The sequence below is a fragment of the Arachis ipaensis genome, chromosome B6 (assembly GCF_059453495.1).
Source record: "Arachis ipaensis isolate K30076 ecotype BB chromosome B6, ASM5945349v1, whole genome shotgun sequence".
Classification (NCBI taxonomy): Eukaryota; Viridiplantae; Streptophyta; class Magnoliopsida; order Fabales; family Fabaceae; genus Arachis; species Arachis ipaensis.
Window position 1 is genome coordinate 39,074,209 of NC_142441.1, and position 18,454 is coordinate 39,092,662.

At 36.8% G+C, this 18,454-nt stretch overlaps 1 protein-coding gene and 1 pseudogene across 1 annotated transcript; one reads left to right on the forward strand and one right to left on the reverse strand.

Moving 5' to 3' along the window:
* The first annotated feature begins 501 nt into the window (after nucleotides 1–501).
* PAL1 (PHE ammonia lyase 1) lies at nucleotides 502–6,101 on the forward strand. Its single transcript, XM_016352425.3, has 2 exons — nucleotides 502–1,168; nucleotides 4,093–6,101. The coding sequence occupies exons 1-2, from the start codon at nucleotides 729–731 to the stop codon at nucleotides 5,840–5,842; spliced, it is 2,190 nt and encodes a 729-aa protein (XP_016207911.1). The 5' UTR covers nucleotides 502–728; the 3' UTR covers nucleotides 5,843–6,101.
* Nucleotides 6,102–7,747: 1,646 nt separating this feature from the next.
* Nucleotides 7,748–9,928, reverse strand: LOC148555215 (uncharacterized; annotated as a pseudogene).
* Nucleotides 9,929–18,454: the final 8,526 nt, after the last annotated feature.

The following is an 18,454-nucleotide window of genomic DNA, read 5'->3' on the forward strand; positions in this document are numbered from 1 at the left end:
AGCGTCGATAATTATCATTTTCCTTGTAGTGCTCATTCTGTGCTAAACCAAAGTCGTCGGCCAAATTGAGACTTGAGAGTCATCCCCAACCACTGCACTTCCTTTCATTTGGTCCGTCCATTCTGCCACACCTAACCCTGTTAAGATTATTACACGTTACAGCATCATGGCCGTGGAAGAAGATTCATAATCTCACGGTCGTAATTAATTTTCAACCAACCCCTTGTGCTGCGTGTGGCTCGCTGCCACCCTTGTATCGATCCGTATGCTCACCTACCAAACACCAATGCACGATTCAAGACTAAATCACAAAATAATATAAAATAAAAGGTTTTATTATTTAAATGGTATGTTATAAAAATATAATAATAGTTGTATAAATTTTTTGTAAGAATAACATTACATTAAAATAAATTCTAATAACAAAACGTTTTTAGGGTGATTATATAATAACATTTTTTTATAAAGTAGATATCAATAATGATCGGTACCATAGAGCAGCACATGATTTTCAAGTAGAATAGTCAGAAAGAAAGTTCTATATAATGCCCCGTTCACTCTTCCTCCTCCTCTCAGGAAATCCATAAGCTTCCTCAACCTATTTTATCATCTCTCTCTCTCTCTCTCTCGCTCAAACTTAATTAGCATTTAGAAGAGCTTCTTCATTATTCTCTCTGCTCATTCATTGCATTTAATTTTCTCATCTAATCACATTCATCACAAATTAAATGGAACAAATCACCATGACCAACGGCAACGGTAACGGCCACCTCCACCACCAGAACCACAATGACTCATTCTGCTTGAAAACCGCCACAACCACCAATAATAACGGCAGTGACCCGTTGAATTGGGGAGCGGCCGCAGAGGCACTGAAGGGGAGCCACCTGGATGAGGTGAAGCGCATGGTAGCGGAGTACCGGAAGCCGGTGGTGAAGCTGGGCGGAGAGACGCTGACGATATCTCAGGTGGCGGCAATCGCGGCGCACGACCAAGGTGTGACCGTTGAGCTGTCGGAATCGGCGAGGGCGGGCGTTAAGGCCAGCAGCGATTGGGTTATGGACAGCATGAACAACGGCACTGACAGTTACGGCGTCACTACCGGCTTCGGTGCCACGTCACACCGCCGAACCAAACAAGGTGGTGCTCTCCAGAAAGAGCTCATCAGGTAACTAATTACATTTTAATCATCTCAACGTATATAATTATATAAAAAAATACTATATGCATGTCAAAACTCTGCTGCTAAATTAACTATCATGTATTATTATAAATAATTAAATATACATATACATATTATTTAATTTATTTTTAATATATATATATATATATATATTATTTTTTAATATATATTTTATATATATGAATAATTTTTTATATAAATAATATAATTGAACTATATATATGTATATCCATATGTGTAATGAATAGAAATTTACGTACATTTAATATAAAGTTAATAATTAAAAATTATTAAATAATTTAATATATTTAACTAAATTATTATAAGATAATTTTTGATTGGACAAAAAAACAAATATATACGAGTTTTTTCTGTACTTTGCGGCATTCATCTAGTTATCACCACATTCTAAATATAAATTAATGTGTATACTCGTGTTAAATATAAACTCTTAGATTTTAACTATTTAAAAATAATTACCATATAATGGTGTTTTTATTTTTTAGACGACTTTGAAAACAAAGAGAAGAGCGCGACTGAGATGCTGATATTCAAATCATCCGTTATAAAAAGACGATGATGGAATTTTAATAATAATAAAATACATGCTATTACGTAAATTCAACAGTAATTAACTGGTCAAAGATTCATTGATGAATTTATAAATATATGAATCATTTTATTATTTAGTATTAATAAGTCTTTGACCGGTTGATTAATGCTGAATTCATAAAAGTATAAGGTACCAATATTATTATTTGTCAACTTATTGCTAATAATAATTAATTATTATATTTTAAATATATATATATAAAGAGACACATCTAAAAAATATATTTATAAAGACACTTTTATTAAACACAATCATAAAAAAGATATTTTTATTAGACACATCGACAAAGACACTTTTATTAAACACAATTATAAATAAAAATTGGCAAAAATTAACACAAATATTGTTGGTAACATAACGAGACTGATTCATAATATAGTAATTAGTGCGTTGCATCATCGTCGTCTTTACATCAACATGTGAGTCGCGCCAAAAAACAAGTAGTATATATATATATAAATATATATTTCCTAACGTCTTCCTAATTGAAAATATTTATATTTTATATTTTATTTAATATATTACAATAACTTAAAAAATTAAGATCTTTTAAAACAAAAAAGTTAATGAACACACATTTTATGAGAATGGTAAAATCAATAACGATTAACCCTCTTTTATCGTATTACAAACTTTTTCAACCTAAATTCATAACTTAAAACTATATTTGTGCTTATGCTATATTTCAGCAATAAAAAGAAAGAAAGGAACAAATAAAACCCCTTATAACTTTTGATAAACTCTACCAAATTTTGACCCTTAACTTATTTTGAGTAACTTATTTATTCGTTTTTCCATATATTGCACTAAATTTTTACGACCAATACATTTTCACTGGGCTTCTACAATGCTACATTCGTGGTTCGCACATTTATTTCTAGTCTATCAGATACTAGTTTCATAATTAACCGTAACACTCATTTTCTCTTTTGGAACATTATTGATTATTGGTAATACAAACTATAAAGTCTAAATACAGTGAATATTAAAATATTTATATTATAAATGACTGTGTTTTTGGTGACTTATTATAAATTGTTACTGTTAAATAAGAATATTTTAATATAACTTATTTTATCATTAACAATTGATTTAGATTCCTTAATTAATTTACATATGAGTAAAATGACATATAGTTAAACTAAGAGGAGTGGTATATTACAATATTAATTGGTGAATAATTGTCAACTAAAACTTTTTAGTACTTAACTAATAAGTAGTATCATTAGACAATATGTTTTTTTTTTTTTCTTATTCAGAGAATGTAAAAGAATTTTGAAGATAAATACATGAGTTGGCTTCGGTCTTTGTCAAAAAAGTGTTGGTTTTTGGAAAAAAGAATTTAATTAAGTTACTTAAATTAAAAACATTGTTAAATGTATTACCAATAAGAAAACATGTGCTATAGCCATAAAATATATATTTTTTGAAATTCTTTTTATATATTTAACAATTCACATTCTTTTTTATATTGACAGTAATAATTGATAGACAATGGTCATATTTAATGTGAAGTGTGAGATCTAGGCTTAATTTTTTATTTAGGGGTTAAATGAACAAGCATGATTTAGGAAATGCCAACAGCAAAAGACAAATATATATATATATATATATATATATATATATATATAATATAATATAATATAAAATAAATAGTAATAACAAGTTGCTGAAAATAAATATTGTCCACGCTCCACACCTACCCACTGGCCAGGTTACCAAAATGTCGTTAACTGAGTTGAAACGTTCGAGTGAACTCAGCTGGCTAATTTTTGGGAGCCACCACAAATAGTGGTTTTGCACGTGACGTGGGGTAGGTGGGTGAATGTGGTCACGTTTCATTGCATTATTATTCCTACTCCTACTCCCACTCCTCCTACCATATGTCTATGTTCACACAATGTTTGACCCACCTTTCTTCGCTTAATGCGTGTATGCTTGTTGACTCCTTCCGAGTATTACAAGTTTACAACTATAATTCCTTACCTAACACCAATATCAAACTCATTCTTTATGAAACCAAAAAATAAAAATAGAAGCAACAGTTATTTTAGAAAAGAGAATACTTGATTAATTTTACAACTTAAAATCAGATACACGATAAAATATAAATTATATATTAAAAATAAATTAATTTATATACAAATACATAATAATTAATTTAGCAATCGATGTTTGACAGATACATACATTTTGTTAATTTTAAAACAATATATTAACATTAAATAATACTGTATGTATTATTGGCTGTGATAAAGGAGATATGTTGATGATGATTTTGATTCTGATTCTTCAGGTTCTTGAATGCTGGAATATTTGGCAATGGCACAGAATCAAGCCACACATTGCCACACACGGCAACAAGAGCAGCAATGTTAGTGAGGATCAACACTCTTCTCCAAGGCTACTCTGGCATCAGGTTCGAAATCTTGGAAGCCATAACCAAGCTCTTGAACACCAACATCACACCATGCTTGCCACTCCGCGGCACAATCACAGCGTCCGGGGACCTCGTCCCACTCTCATACATAGCGGGACTGCTCACCGGAAGGCCCAACTCGAAAGCAGTGGGGCCATCCGGGGAGCTACTCAATGCCAAGGAGGCATTCGAATTGGCCGGAATCAACGCCGACTTCTTTGAATTGCAGCCTAAAGAAGGCCTTGCACTTGTCAACGGCACCGCAGTGGGTTCCGGCCTGGCCTCTATAGTTCTGTTTGAGGCGAACGTGCTTGCGGTTTTGTCGGAAGTTCTTTCGGCTATTTTCGCCGAAGTGATGCAGGGGAAGCCAGAGTTCACCGATCACTTGACTCACAAGCTAAAGCACCACCCTGGCCAAATTGAAGCAGCTGCTATAATGGAACACATTTTGGATGGAAGCTCATACATGAAAGCCGCTAAGAAGTTACATGAAACGGATCCATTGCAGAAGCCGAAGCAAGATCGCTACGCCCTTAGAACTTCGCCGCAATGGCTTGGTCCTCTTGTGGAAGTGATTAGGTTTTCAACCAAGTCGATCGAGAGAGAGATTAACTCTGTTAATGACAATCCTTTGATTGATGTGTCAAGGAACAAGGCCTTGCATGGTGGTAACTTCCAAGGAACCCCAATTGGAGTCTCCATGGATAACACGCGTTTGGCTTTGGCTTCGATAGGAAAACTCATGTTCGCGCAATTCTCGGAACTTGTCAATGATTTCTATAACAACGGCTTGCCTTCGAATCTCTCTGCTGCTAGGAATCCAAGCTTGGATTACGGATTCAAAGGTGCCGAAATTGCAATGGCTTCTTACTGCTCTGAGATTCAATACCTAGCGAATCCGGTAACCAGCCATGTGCAGAGTGCTGAGCAGCACAACCAGGATGTGAACTCGTTGGGTTTGATTTCTTCTAGAAAGACCAATGAAGCTATTGAGATTCTCAAACTCATGTCTTCCACTTTCTTGATGGCACTTTGCCAAGCCATTGACTTGAGGCATCTAGAGGAGAATTTGAAGAACGCTGTCAAGAACACTGTCAGCTTAGTCGCCAAGAGATCGCTTACCACCGGCGTTAACGGGGAGCTTCATCCTTCAAGATTTTGCGAAAAGGATTTACTCAAAGTGGTTGATAGGGAGCATATTTTCACCTATATTGACGATCCTTGCAGCGCTGTTTACCCGCTAATGCAGAAGCTGAGGCAAGTGCTTGTGGACCACGCTTTGGCCAATGCAGAGAGTGAGAAGAACGCAAACACCTCCATCTTCCAGAAGATTGCGATCTTCGAGGACGAGTTGAAGGCCGTGCTGCCAAAGGAGGTTGAGGGAGCTAGAATCGCTTATGAGAGTGGAAACTCAACGATCCCAAACAAGATCAAGGAATGCAGGTCCTACCCACTTTACAGGTTTGTCAGGGAGGAATTGGGAACCGGTATGCTCACCGGCGAAAAGGTTAGGTCACCGGGCGAAGAATTTGACAAGGTTTTCACAGCCATGTGCCAGGGGAAGATCATTGATCCTCTACTTGAATGCCTTGGAGAGTGGAACGGTGCTCCTCTTCCTATTTGTTAGTTAACTTTCGTTTTTGTTAAAGGTCATTAATTTGTTTTTTTGTATTACTTTGTATGTGCAGTAGTTCAGTAGTTTTAATCAAACCCTTTCGATTTGTCAAAGTGTTTGGCAAATCAAGGTGGAAGACCTTCATTCTAGTTTTCCTCATGTTAAGACAAACCTTGTAATTTAGTGCTGCTGTTAAGAGACTCCAGTTTGTTTGCCAAAATGCTAGTCTTTGGGTGCCAATGAAATACATGATGCTATTGACTTTTTCTCCGGAATGTTCTTGTCCTGTATGAACTAAAATCTTGATTTAACAAAGGGGGAAAAAATAATGAATGCATTTTCAACCATTCATGATTCATAATGAAAGTAATAATGTTTAGTATTGATGTGTCACCTATTGCCTCCTACAGAATAAAAGTATTCTAACATAGCATTGCATTGCAACTTGGCTTACAAATCTGCTTATAGGATGCGGCAACGAAAGCTAGAGAGAAACAAAACCAGCTTCAGGGTAAGGGAAAAAAACTGATTTAATTGGAAGAGTAAACTTCCAAAATCGTCCTTGATTTTTTTTTAATTTGTTATCAGAAATTGTGTTTGTTTGGCAAAGCGTTTATTTATATGATCCAAAATTTTGTAGAAATATTTAGATAATTATTTAATAAATATATAATAAAATTAGATCAAAATTCAATCTCTAGTATTTTTTTATTTTTTAAAACTATTTTTGATTATTAACAAAAAAAATTGTAAAAAATAGGTGATATTTCTGTCAGTTAATTCAAAAATCAAAGATAGTTTTGGTAGTATACTCTAATTGCAACTAAGAGTTTCCATGTAGACGTAGTAATTAGAGATGCCTCATTTGTTCACTATCTTACTAATGTCCACTGAATTCACCACATAAGGTTATATGAATGAACCTAACACATAATTTTCTGCAAAACAAAGAAGCACATATGAACAACACAGTTGATAATTTGATCCCAAATTAATGAAAGGAGGGAATCCTACTCTGTTTCACCTAACTGGTTGGTTTTGGTTTTCCCTGAAAAGTATGATTGATATTATTGAAATTGAACGAAGGAGGTTCACATTGCCATTCTGGTGTTACACTATTTAGCTGTATGAGTGAATGTTGCCTAGCTTCACTATGAGTGCTTCTTGAGGAGATAGGTCCCGCCACTGCAGCCAGAACACCTAACCATATATCAGTGCAATCTATTTGTTAAAGCATTGTACATTGAATGGAGGGAACACATATAATACAGGCATGCATGGGTAAATTAATTACAAAACAAATATATATACATTGGTGACGTATACACACTACACAGCATTTACTTTGCATCTTGCGCTAAATCATTCACATCTTATTAGAATATCATAGTGGTAGTAGTGAAATAGTGATAGACATATAAATTAGGATATTTTAATGGCAACTATATAAAATATAGTTATAGTTATTTCACATAATTAAAAAGTTCTACCTACCACTAGAATCTCCTAATTTATACCTACGACCATAATAATATTCTAACCATGGTTGTGAGAACTGGATTGGACGACTGGTCATCGAATTGGTCAAATAACTGGTTAAATAGTTTAATGGTTTAATTGGATTTGAACCGTAATTAAATCGGTTTAATTAAATATAGAATAAAATTATAAAAAATTTAATACATAATTTAAAAAAGTTAAATTCAATAATTTTTAAATTAATAAGATTCAAAATTTAACAATTTCACAAAATGAACAATACATAATTTATCATTAAAAGGTCATAAACAATTTCAAATATCAAAGTTCATAACTAAAGAAATCAAAATGCACATAAATGACAAACACAAAATGTTTTGCAACCAAAAGAGACAACATTCAACAAACAATACTTCAACTAAACAAAGACACTACTCATCAGAAGTCATAATCATCATTAAGTGTTCCGATGTCTCCAACATAAACAGGTAATCCAAAGCCATCATCTTCAGAAATACCACCAAAAGAAGTATTTGAGGATTCAATTAAAACATTAGGCATATCCACTTCAACTTCCATGTCTCCTCCATCTAATAAAATAGAAAGAAAACTCAACAAGAAATCAATATTAATGACATGTATCTTTATGGAAGGAAACAAAATTTGCTATGTCACTCACCATTAGGATACGAAGGCAGAGCATTATCAGTGTATATTAAACTTTCAATGCCTTCAACATCTCTATTAGTAAATTCAGGATCATCCTCATCTGCCATTACCCAAAAATCTACCGTGTCAATGCTTTGAATGTCAATTGGATCATAATTTCTCTTCTTTCGATGTAACCTAGATTGAAGGCGTAGGTTATAAGTGACATAAACAATGTCACTTAGCCTTATGCTCTAACCGGTTCCTCCTCTTTGAATGAATTTGTTCAAAAGGCTCCAGTTCCTCTCACATCCAGATGAAGAAGAGGTTTGATGAAGAAGACGGACTGCCATTTTTCGCAAATTAGGAGCACTCCCACCGTGTAGCCTCCACCATTCACCTATGTAGATATAAAAATCATATAAATTTTAATTTTTATCACTCAACATATTAAACTTTCAAACTAAACTGAACTTGGATATGAAATAACTTACCAGGTTCGAGTCTTGATGCCGCTCTCTTAGCACTTTCCCTCCCAAAACTTTCTTTACGATACCGATACAGTTGTATCTCTTGCATTGCGGCAACTGAGTCATCACAAAGTGTCTCAACATCAAGCAAATCAAGTAAAGATCTCAAAACATTTGCTTTCTCAACAAAACTCTCACTATAGAAAATGCCTGGATTCAAAAAGTACGCTGCCGCATGGAGATCACACTTCAAATGCTTATCCCACCTCATTTTCAAGATAATCGTGTATGGCGTATAAGCAGCTTTTCGATTTCTAAACATTGTCTTGATAGCATTTTTGGCTCTTTGCATGCCTTCATACACGATTTCCAAAGAGGATTTTTCATCAGCATCAACAAGTCTCAACAACTTAATAAGAGGACAAACAATTTACACAATCGTAACACAATCTTGCCAAAACTTACTATCCAAGACAATTGAACTAACAATCTTTCCATTAGCACTTTTGGCTAACTTATGAGAAGTGAAATATTTGTCCACCATCAATGCTTGCAAATCTTCCTTGTGATCATATATACTTTTCAAAGTAATGAAAACAGTGGCAAAACATGTGACTCCAGGTCAAACAATTTCTTTCCAACTTTTTCTTTTTCTAAGCCAAGACAATAAGATCATATTATTGTAAACAAACACAGTCACTTTTGAAGCACAGGAAGCAAGGTCAGCTATGTGAGGAATACTTGCAATATCTTTCAAAATAAGATTAATACAATGGGCAGCACAAGGAGACCAAAATATATTTGGGTATTTTTCATGAATAAGTTTTCCAGTAGATACATAATTAGCAGCATTATCAGTGACCACATGCACAATGTTACTATGCCCAACCCACTCAATAACATCAGCAAACAAATTAAACAATGCATCGGCAGCTTTTATCACATCAAAAGCATCAACAGTCTTAACAAATGATATACCAGCAGGACAATAAACTAGAAAGTTAATTAAAGTTCATTGCCTTTGATCAGTCCACCCATCTGCCATCAGGGTACAATCGGTGCTTTTCCATGAGCTCCTATACTTTTCAACCAGCAACTGACACTCTCTCTTAAGATCAGCCAGCAAATGAACTCTTATTTCATCATATGACGGTCCTTTGAAACCAGGTCCAATTGAAGCAACACCATCCAATGCAGGTTGAAAGTAAGGTGATTGAATTGCATTGAAAGGAATATGTGCATCAACGATCCATTTGGCAAGTCCCAACTTAGCCTTGTGCACAATTTCTTTACTAGCCAAAACACTTTTCAAAGTCGGTTGAGATCCTGGAGTAGTCCTTTCTTTAAAGTAACTTCCAATTTGTGTAGCTACTATGGCTCTTCTCTTGCCTTTGTCTCCCGTTGTTGTATGAATAGCAGCTTGTACAGGGTTAGGCGATTCAGCCTCTTGTGCATGTGCTTCCCCACCATAAGACTCCTCCTCAAATTTTCTTTTTTCCATCTTTTTTTTGTTTTCCATCATAATCCTTTTGAATTGAAGTTCAACTTCTTTAGTGACTTTGTTACATACTTTAATTTGTCCAAGAATTTTCGTAAGATGATATTTCATCCTATATATCCCCCCTCCATTATAAGTATTCAAACAAAAGATACATGTATATTGTGCCTTATGATTTTTATCATACTTCACAGTGAAATATTCCCAAGCCGGGTCAGATTTTCCTCGAGAGGAACCTGTCTGAGATTCTTGTACAGCATTATGTTGTTGTTGCTGATCATTTTGTGGCCGTTCCATCTAAATTCAGAATGACACCAATCCAGAATCCAAACCAATATATCAATTCATAGTTCATACAATTCATATGTCATTCAACATAATTAAATTCAGCAATTCATCTAGTTAATTAAGCAGAGCAGAATTAAAAAAATTGAACCTACATCAACAGAGCAAAATTTTAAAATTGAACCTACATCGAATTTATTCAACATTACAGAATGATTAATCATATAATTAACAAAATAAAAAAATTAAAAAATAGAACAAGAACCCAGAAGAACTCTGCATCTGAAGAACATCAACCTACTTCAAATCTACACTAAATTCATCACTAAATAAAAATTTAATTGAAAAAAGTCAAAAACCAAAAAACTCAAAACAAAAACTCAAAAGGATTGAAAAAGTTAACAACCGAAGAACAGAAGAACAAAAATAAAAACTCAAAAAGAGTGAAGAACAGAAGAACTCAATAGTACTCACCGCAGGAGAGCACAGAAGGCCAGAGCCAGACGACAACGCTTCAGTGATGGTGACGACAACAAGCCAACAACCAAGACGATGGCAATGCTTCAGTGACGGTGTGGCTTCGACCCACGACGGTGAGGCTTTGACTTGCGACGGTGGAGCTTCGACCCACGATGGTGGAGCTTCCCTCCGGCGTTTGTTTCGTTTGGGTGGCGTTTCTGCTTCGTAGGCAGAGAAGAGATTAGGGTTGGGACTGTTGGGAGGTCAAAGAGATTAGGAAAGTGGCTGCACTCAGACCTAACTTCAGCCTTTTCCTTTTTTTTTTCAGTGCCAAACGACTCCGTTTAATGACTTGGGGGGAGAACCGGTTCCTGTTAAAATCCGGCCGGTTTGCCCGGTTCGTCGGTTAACCACCGGTTCGCCGGTTAATCATCGGTTTGGCCAGTTTTTTTGTCGGTTTTTTGCAGGGCAATTTTGCAGTTGGACCAAACCGGCTAGTGACCAATTTCTGGTTAATCCGGTTGAACTGGCCATTTTCGGTCCAGTTTTTAGAACATTGATTCTAACACAATTCACAGCATTCAGGGTGTATAAGTGTATTTAAACCTCAAGCAAAGAGATTCTAACCACTTATTTTACATATATTATGCATTATTATCACTTTATACAATTATCATTTGACAATTGATACAATACAAAAATGCGAATAGAACTGCTAGTAAAGTTCTAATTCACTTTTCCATTTCTCATGCTCTTTCTTGTGGACCAAAGTAGACTCATGAGCTAAAAACAAGTAATTCTTAACAACGGTCAGATAACATTTGTTGAGTTCCTCTTTATGTTTTTGCTGTTGTGATATCGAAATTCTGAAGCTTTATTGTGTACTTCTCATATAACTCCATTAGCTCCCATATCTGCTGTGTGTGAGATACCTAAAATATTTGGGACTAGGGGTGTTCGTGGTGCGGTTTGGTTCGGTTTTTTGAAGAAAAGTCATCCAATCCAATTGTTTAATTAAACTGCAGTTCGGTTTGGTTCAGTTTTTTTACTGAGACCATCCAAACCAAATCAAACTAATTAAAATTGATTTGGTTTAGTTCAATTTTTTCAATCAATTCAAAAAAATTTACCATACTATTTTACAAAGTCCTATGCTTGAATTTGTTTTGAACTCCAAAACTATATAATTCGAAACAAATCTAAAAGCGAGAAGTCTTTCTTTTTTTTATTTACGTAAAAACAATTCGTGACTCTATCATCTGAACGAAATATTGAAAAATGTGTAATAGCATATTTGGTTTCATGTTTTAAAGTCCTAAAATCAATAGAGGAAAATGGTCACCAGCTCATAGAGTTCTAAAGCAAGCAGACAAAATAAAACACCTAGTATACTCTGGAATAGGCTAAAAGGAAGGATGAAAAAGGCCATTGGAAATAATTTATTTTCATACTATGGCCTATGATTCATCCATAGAAAGTTCTAAATATATGTTATCCAAACCAAAAAGAGCTTTTCAGATATCATGATCAGTAAATATAACTTTGCTCGCTAACATCCATCCTATACAGTGGGAACAAAAAAAAAATAACTATTCAAGCTATTCCATAAACAATACATTGAACAATGAACAGTGAGCAATAATTAGAAGCAATTTCAGTAAATCATTGATAAACCCATATTTTATGATATATCTTGTGCTTAATTTGAGTGATTTATTCAATCCTTCACCCACTTATTCATATTAATTGCATGGTTTTACTTTCCCTTCCTTATTATGTGATGTATGTGAAAAACATGTTTCCTATACTTAAAAATAATTATTTTGATTACCCTTTATTTCCATTCGATGCCGTGATTCGTGTGTTGAGTAGTTTCAGATCTTCTAAGGCAGGAATGACTTAAAGGATGGAAAGGAAACATACAAAAATGGAAGGAAAGCACAAAACGGAGTTTTTGAAGAAACTGGCATCCACGTGATCACATGGGCGACGCGGCCGCATGCCAGCGCGAATCAACAGTGACGCGACCGCATGACTGACGTGATCGCGCGCCACAAGCAGAACACATATGACGCGGCCGCATGACTGAAGCGACTGCGTGACAAGGAAAACTCCGAATGACGCGACCGCGTGACCCACGCGGACGCGTGACAGAGGCCACGCACCAGAAATTACAGAAAATGCTCATAGCGAATTCTGAAGCCCTTTTTGGCCCAATCCAAGTCCAGAAGGCATAGACCAGAGATTATGAAGTGGGGGAATGCATCCATTCGAGAAGAGAGTCTCCAATTAGTTAGTTTTCCATGATTTAGATTTAGTTTTGAGAGGGAGATTCTCTCCTCTCTCTTTAGGATTAGGATTTAGATTTAGGATTTTATTCGCTTTCCGGATTATCTCTTTACCAGGTTCAATATTCCTTTTTATTTTGTTCTCAATTTAATTATGAATTCTTCTATGTTACAGATTACTCTTTGAATTAATGTTATTTGAGGTATTTCAGTTTAATATTGCTTTCTTTTATTTATGTTGCTTTTATCCCCAATCTGAAGACATTTTTATTCTAGGAGATTTACTTTTTCCCTTTTGGTCTTGGTTAAGAAATCAGTAACTCAGGAGTTATCAAACTGAACATGATTGATAATCGTTATCTTTACTAATTGAATTGAACTTCAATAATCCCAATCTTTCCTTAGGGATTAACTAGGATTTGAGGATCTAACTAATTAGCCACTTGACTTTCCTTTGCTCTAGCAAAGGTTAACTAAGTGGAATTAAGATTCAATTTTTATCATCATTGATAAGGATAACTAGGATATGACTTCTAATTTCTCATACCTTGCCAAAAGTGTGTTTTACAGTTATTTATTTAATTTACAGTCTTTTACTTACTTTAATTGCAATTTAAATCACTTGTTCCTCATCTTCAAAACCCCAATTTACAATCTTCATAACCAATAATAAGAACATACTTCCCTGCAGTTCCTTGAGAAGACGACCTGAGGTTTAAATACTCGGTTATCAATTTTAAAGGGGTTTGTTACTTGTGACAACCAAAACGTTTGTATGAAAGGACTTTTGTTGGTTTAGAAACTATACTTGCAACGAGGATTTATCTGCGAATTTCTAGACCACGCAAAAGTTCTATCATCAGAATGGCGCCGTTGCCGGGGAATTGCAATCGTGTGCCTTATTATTGGTTATTGTAAATATTCTTCTTTTACGTGTTTATTTGTTTTTATTTTCTTCTTTTATCTTCATTAGCTACTATGAATTCTCACCCCTCTCGCTTTGAGTTTGGTTCTAATATTGTTGAAAGGAATGAAAGTTATAACAGGAACATGCATCAAGGTTAGAGCAATCAAAGATGGATGGAGCCAAGAGGATCTGATCAACCCTTTAGGCAGCAACACCCTCCAAGATATCATGGACAAAGACCATTCTACAATGCATACCAAGGCAATAGACATGGTGGACAACCATGTAGTTACCAACAAGCCCCACCCTATGCTTATAGGCCATCCTCTCAACACAACCTTAAACCACCACACTCACAAGCTCCTTTTCACCATTCGCCACCATATGATCCTCATTTACCCCGATTCTAATCCAATTACTCCCAAACACCACCACTTCCCAATGTACCACGTCCAATTCCATCACCCCGAGAATCAGAAGTTCGCCTCAAGGGAACAGTAGATCAACTTCAAACAACCCTTCATCAACTGGAGCAAGCAATAAGTCAATTATCTTCTAGACGTTCGAACATTCAAGGGCCTTCCAAAGCCCCATGTGGACAATCTAATGAAGCGCGTAGTGATGGGACGCAGAAGTTGGTGAATTAAAAATTATTAAAATAGTTACGTTGCAAGTATAGTTCTTAACTCACCAAAAATCTGCCTATCAATTTAGAAATATGTCACAGAAAGTTTAAATTAAAAATTACTGGGAGTTGGAATCCCAGGTCGTCTCCCAACGAGTTGCAGGAAAGTGTGCTATTTTATTAATCAGATGTCCAAGAAGTTGAGTTAAGTAAAAGGGGAAATTAAATTGAGGAAAATTAAATAGTATGAATAAAAGCCTTGACTGGGAGTTGATTAGTTGGAATCTCTATTATTGATGGGATGATTTCAAGATTAAATTATAATTAATGGTTGTTCTGTTTAGTTATCCTTTACTAGGTAAAGGAAAGTCAAACAAGTTGGAATGTTAGACCTGTTCACGAGTTGCAACCCACTTAGTTCAAAGGGATTGGTGTTAGTGATTAGATAACAATCCAACAGTTAACCCAATTACAATTTTTCTTTCAATCCTTCCAACTCAAGAGTTCCTTTCAATCAACTCCCCATCAAGTGAGGGAACTACTCACTCATTGTAAATAATAAATCCATAACACATGAAAGGGAATTAAAAGAAGACATGATTATTGGAATGGAAAAATAAATTAAAATGGAAGAAATAATCCTTGTATCAATTAATCATGAAAGTATTCAAATGACAAAATTGAATAAAGCAAAGAACATGGAAGAATAAAACCAAGTTAAGAGAACAAACTAGAATGACGAGGTCTTGATGAGGAAATAACTCTTCTCAATGTTCCAATGCTAAGATCAATTCAAAATTAAAATTCTAAAACCTAGAGAGAAAAACCTAGAGGAAGAAAAACTAGATCTCAAACTGTCTACTGTGTCTAGAATGAATGTTCTCTTTTGTTTCTGCATATTCTCTGGCTCTAGTCTGCTGTTACGGGCCAAAAACTGGGTCGAAATAAGGCCCAAAATCGCCCCCAACGAATTTTGTAGATTATGCAGATCGCACATGTCACGCGATCGCGTCATCCATGCGGACGCGTCATTCGCGCTTTTCCTTGCCACGCGTTCGCATCGTCCATGCTATCACGTCGCCTGAGCTTTTCCAATCCGCGCGGCCGCGTGAGCCATGCGGCCGCGTCACTGCGATTTGCTCTCCTTTGCGCGGTCGCGTGAGCCATGCGACCGCGTCACTTCTCGCTGGTTATCTCCTCAAATTCTTGTATTCCTTCCATTTTTGCTAGCTTCCTCTCCAATCTCCAACTCATTCATGCCCTATAAAGTCTGAAACACTCAACACACAGATCACGGCATCGAATGGAATAAAGGAGAATTAAAGATACATAATTAAAATCTCTAGGAAGCATTTTTCAAATATGTTATAAATTTAGGAAGGAATTATAATTTCATGCTAATTTAATGAATAAGTGGGTAAGGATCATGATAAAACCACACAATCAAACACAATATAAACCATAAAATAGTGGTTTATCACGTAGCATGAAGGAGATATTAGAAACTTCAGTGGACAAGACAGAGCATGACTTCGTACTAGAACAAGTAGAGGAAGCTGTCATTATACAAGAAGAAGAGTTAGTTGAAGACTTAGGAGACGCTGAACTTCCATTGGAACCCAGAGTTGTGGAGAATTTTGTCAAGGACGTTACAACTAATGCTAAGGAGGATAGTGCACAATCTCCAAGGCAGGTATTTCATGAAAAACTAGACAGAATAATCCAAGAAGGAATTTTCCTTGATGATGATAATCTCAAGTCAAGTTCTTCTAGTAATGAACTTGCATCCGCGAGTGAATTCTCTGAGATCGAAGAATCTTCCCCAAGCGAGTACGAAGATGATACGGAGGTAGATTTCTCTCAACCTCCAGTTTATGACTTAAGTGACGAGGAAGACATAGAAGGCTTTGATCAGGACATGGATACATTTGAAGAATCTTGCAAAGAAGTGAAGAATTTCACAGAAGAGCACAAGGGAGTAGAACTCACAGAACCACTGGAACCACCTATCCCAAGGCCATTACCACCCAATACAAGCTTCAAGTGGGTACAATCCTTAACCTTTAGCTTTATTTTTTCACTTGAATATGGTTTGCTTGAAATAGATGGCCAGCTTAGAGCTCTCTGCGGCTTTAAGAGTAAGAGGAAAGTGGCTCGTGCTCAGAGCTGGTGCACAAAGTTCAATAAGGTTCCACGCTTCAACTCGAAGTGTGCGGATTGGCATCATGATCTATCAAATGGATCTCGGAAAACGTTTGGTTATTCTGGTGAGAATCTAATTTCTAAACCACCCGGATGGAAAAATATAGATCAAGACAAAGGTGGATTTAAAAGCCAAGTTTGGGATCCTGGAATCTACTCTGACATTCATCACCCCGGGAGCCTGAGAATCTATTTGAAGCTGCTCAGAAGCTTTACATGCCTAGTTTGGGACCCCGGAGGCTATTGGCATTCCAAGCATTGGTGGAGATTTATAGACGAGTTTAAGCATAAACCGCCATAGCAGGAAGCTCATCCAATGTCCAACTTAAGGACTTTAACTAAAAGTGCTAGGTGGGAGACAACCTACCATGGTATGGTAATTTCTTTTTCAGTTTTATTTCGTGTTATTTATTTTTATTTCCTTTTCAATTGAACTTGAATATTCTTCATTCGCATTGCATACTGCATAATTGCATACCAGTTTATTAAAAAAAAAAGGGTGCGCGACGCGACCGCATCATTCATGCGATCGCGTCAAGTTACGAAAACACTCCCTACGCGTCCGCGTCATTCACGCAGCCGCATGATCTGGAGATCGGCGTAAACATCCAACGTCCAGAAAGTTAGGCTAGAATCGTGCGGCCATTGTGCGTTTTGCACAAAACGCCCACGCGATCGCGTCCCTGACGCGATCGCATCACTTGCACAACATCAATCTCACGCGACAGCATGAGCGACGCGATCGCGTCGCATGGATTACACAACATCCCAAAAAGAGACAGAGAGTTGCGCTGAAACAACGCTGGAATTGTGCGTTTAGCACATTTCCAGCGATGCGATCGCATGCCCCAGGCGATCGCGTCATTCACTCTTTTAGCTATTCCAAGCGATCGCGTCAACCACCATTTCAGCCCAACCACGCGACCGCGTGGATTCAAATTTATAACCCCCCCAGTCACGCGAACACTACCATTCGCGCCCCCCAACCCCTTCTCCTTCATCTCTTCTTCTCCAACCACCCAACCACCACCCAGCCACCATCACCAACTGCCGCCATCCCGCCGACCACCCAGACCCCGCCGCCACGCCACCCCCTTCCTCCTTTCCCTTCTTTCTTCTTCTTCCTTCTTCCTCCTCCCTCCACCGTCACTGCCCCCCTCCGCAACCACCACCCACCGCCGCCGTCCCATCCCAGCCGCCCGCCCATCCGCCACCCACGCCCCCTTCCCTTCCTCCCCTTTTCTCTCCCCTCTACCCTAATTACCCTTCCCGAAGCCCCTGCCTCCGAACAGCACCCGCCGCCGCCGCATCACCGCCAACCGCCACGCTACCGCCACCGCCACCATCCCCCAGCCACCTCTCTGCCCCACTCTCCTTAATTCGCCTACCAGGTTCCGACAAACACCACCCTTCTATCCATTCGTAGTTAATTCATATTTTTCTGTTTATGTTCATATTTAGGCTAGTTAGATATGCATATTGTAGTGGATTTTAGGTTGTTAGGTAGCCTAGGATGTGGTTAGTGGATTTAGGCCTGTTTAATTGCGCTGTTCATGTTTCTTTTTTTATAATTTTCGCAATTCTGCTGTTGCTGTGTGTTAGTAATGTTCTTATGCTGTTCTTCAAGTTCATGCTGCTATTGCAAATGTTCTTTCTTGTTTATACTCTTTAATTACAATCTGTTTTAATTCATATGAACTATTCTGATTGCTATTTATTTTCCGGGAACATCCAATTTTAGCCGGAATGCTGCCCAAATTTCT

Bases quoted from the DNA above. Each gene is read 5' to 3' on its own strand.
- PAL1 (XM_016352425.3), top strand. From the start codon at position 729: ATGGAACAAATCACCATGACCAACGGCAACGGTAACGGCCACCTCCAC. The intron at 1,169-4,092 runs GTAACTAATTAC...CTGATTCTTCAG, and splicing joins CTCCAGAAAGAGCTCATCAG to GTTCTTGAATGCTGGAATAT.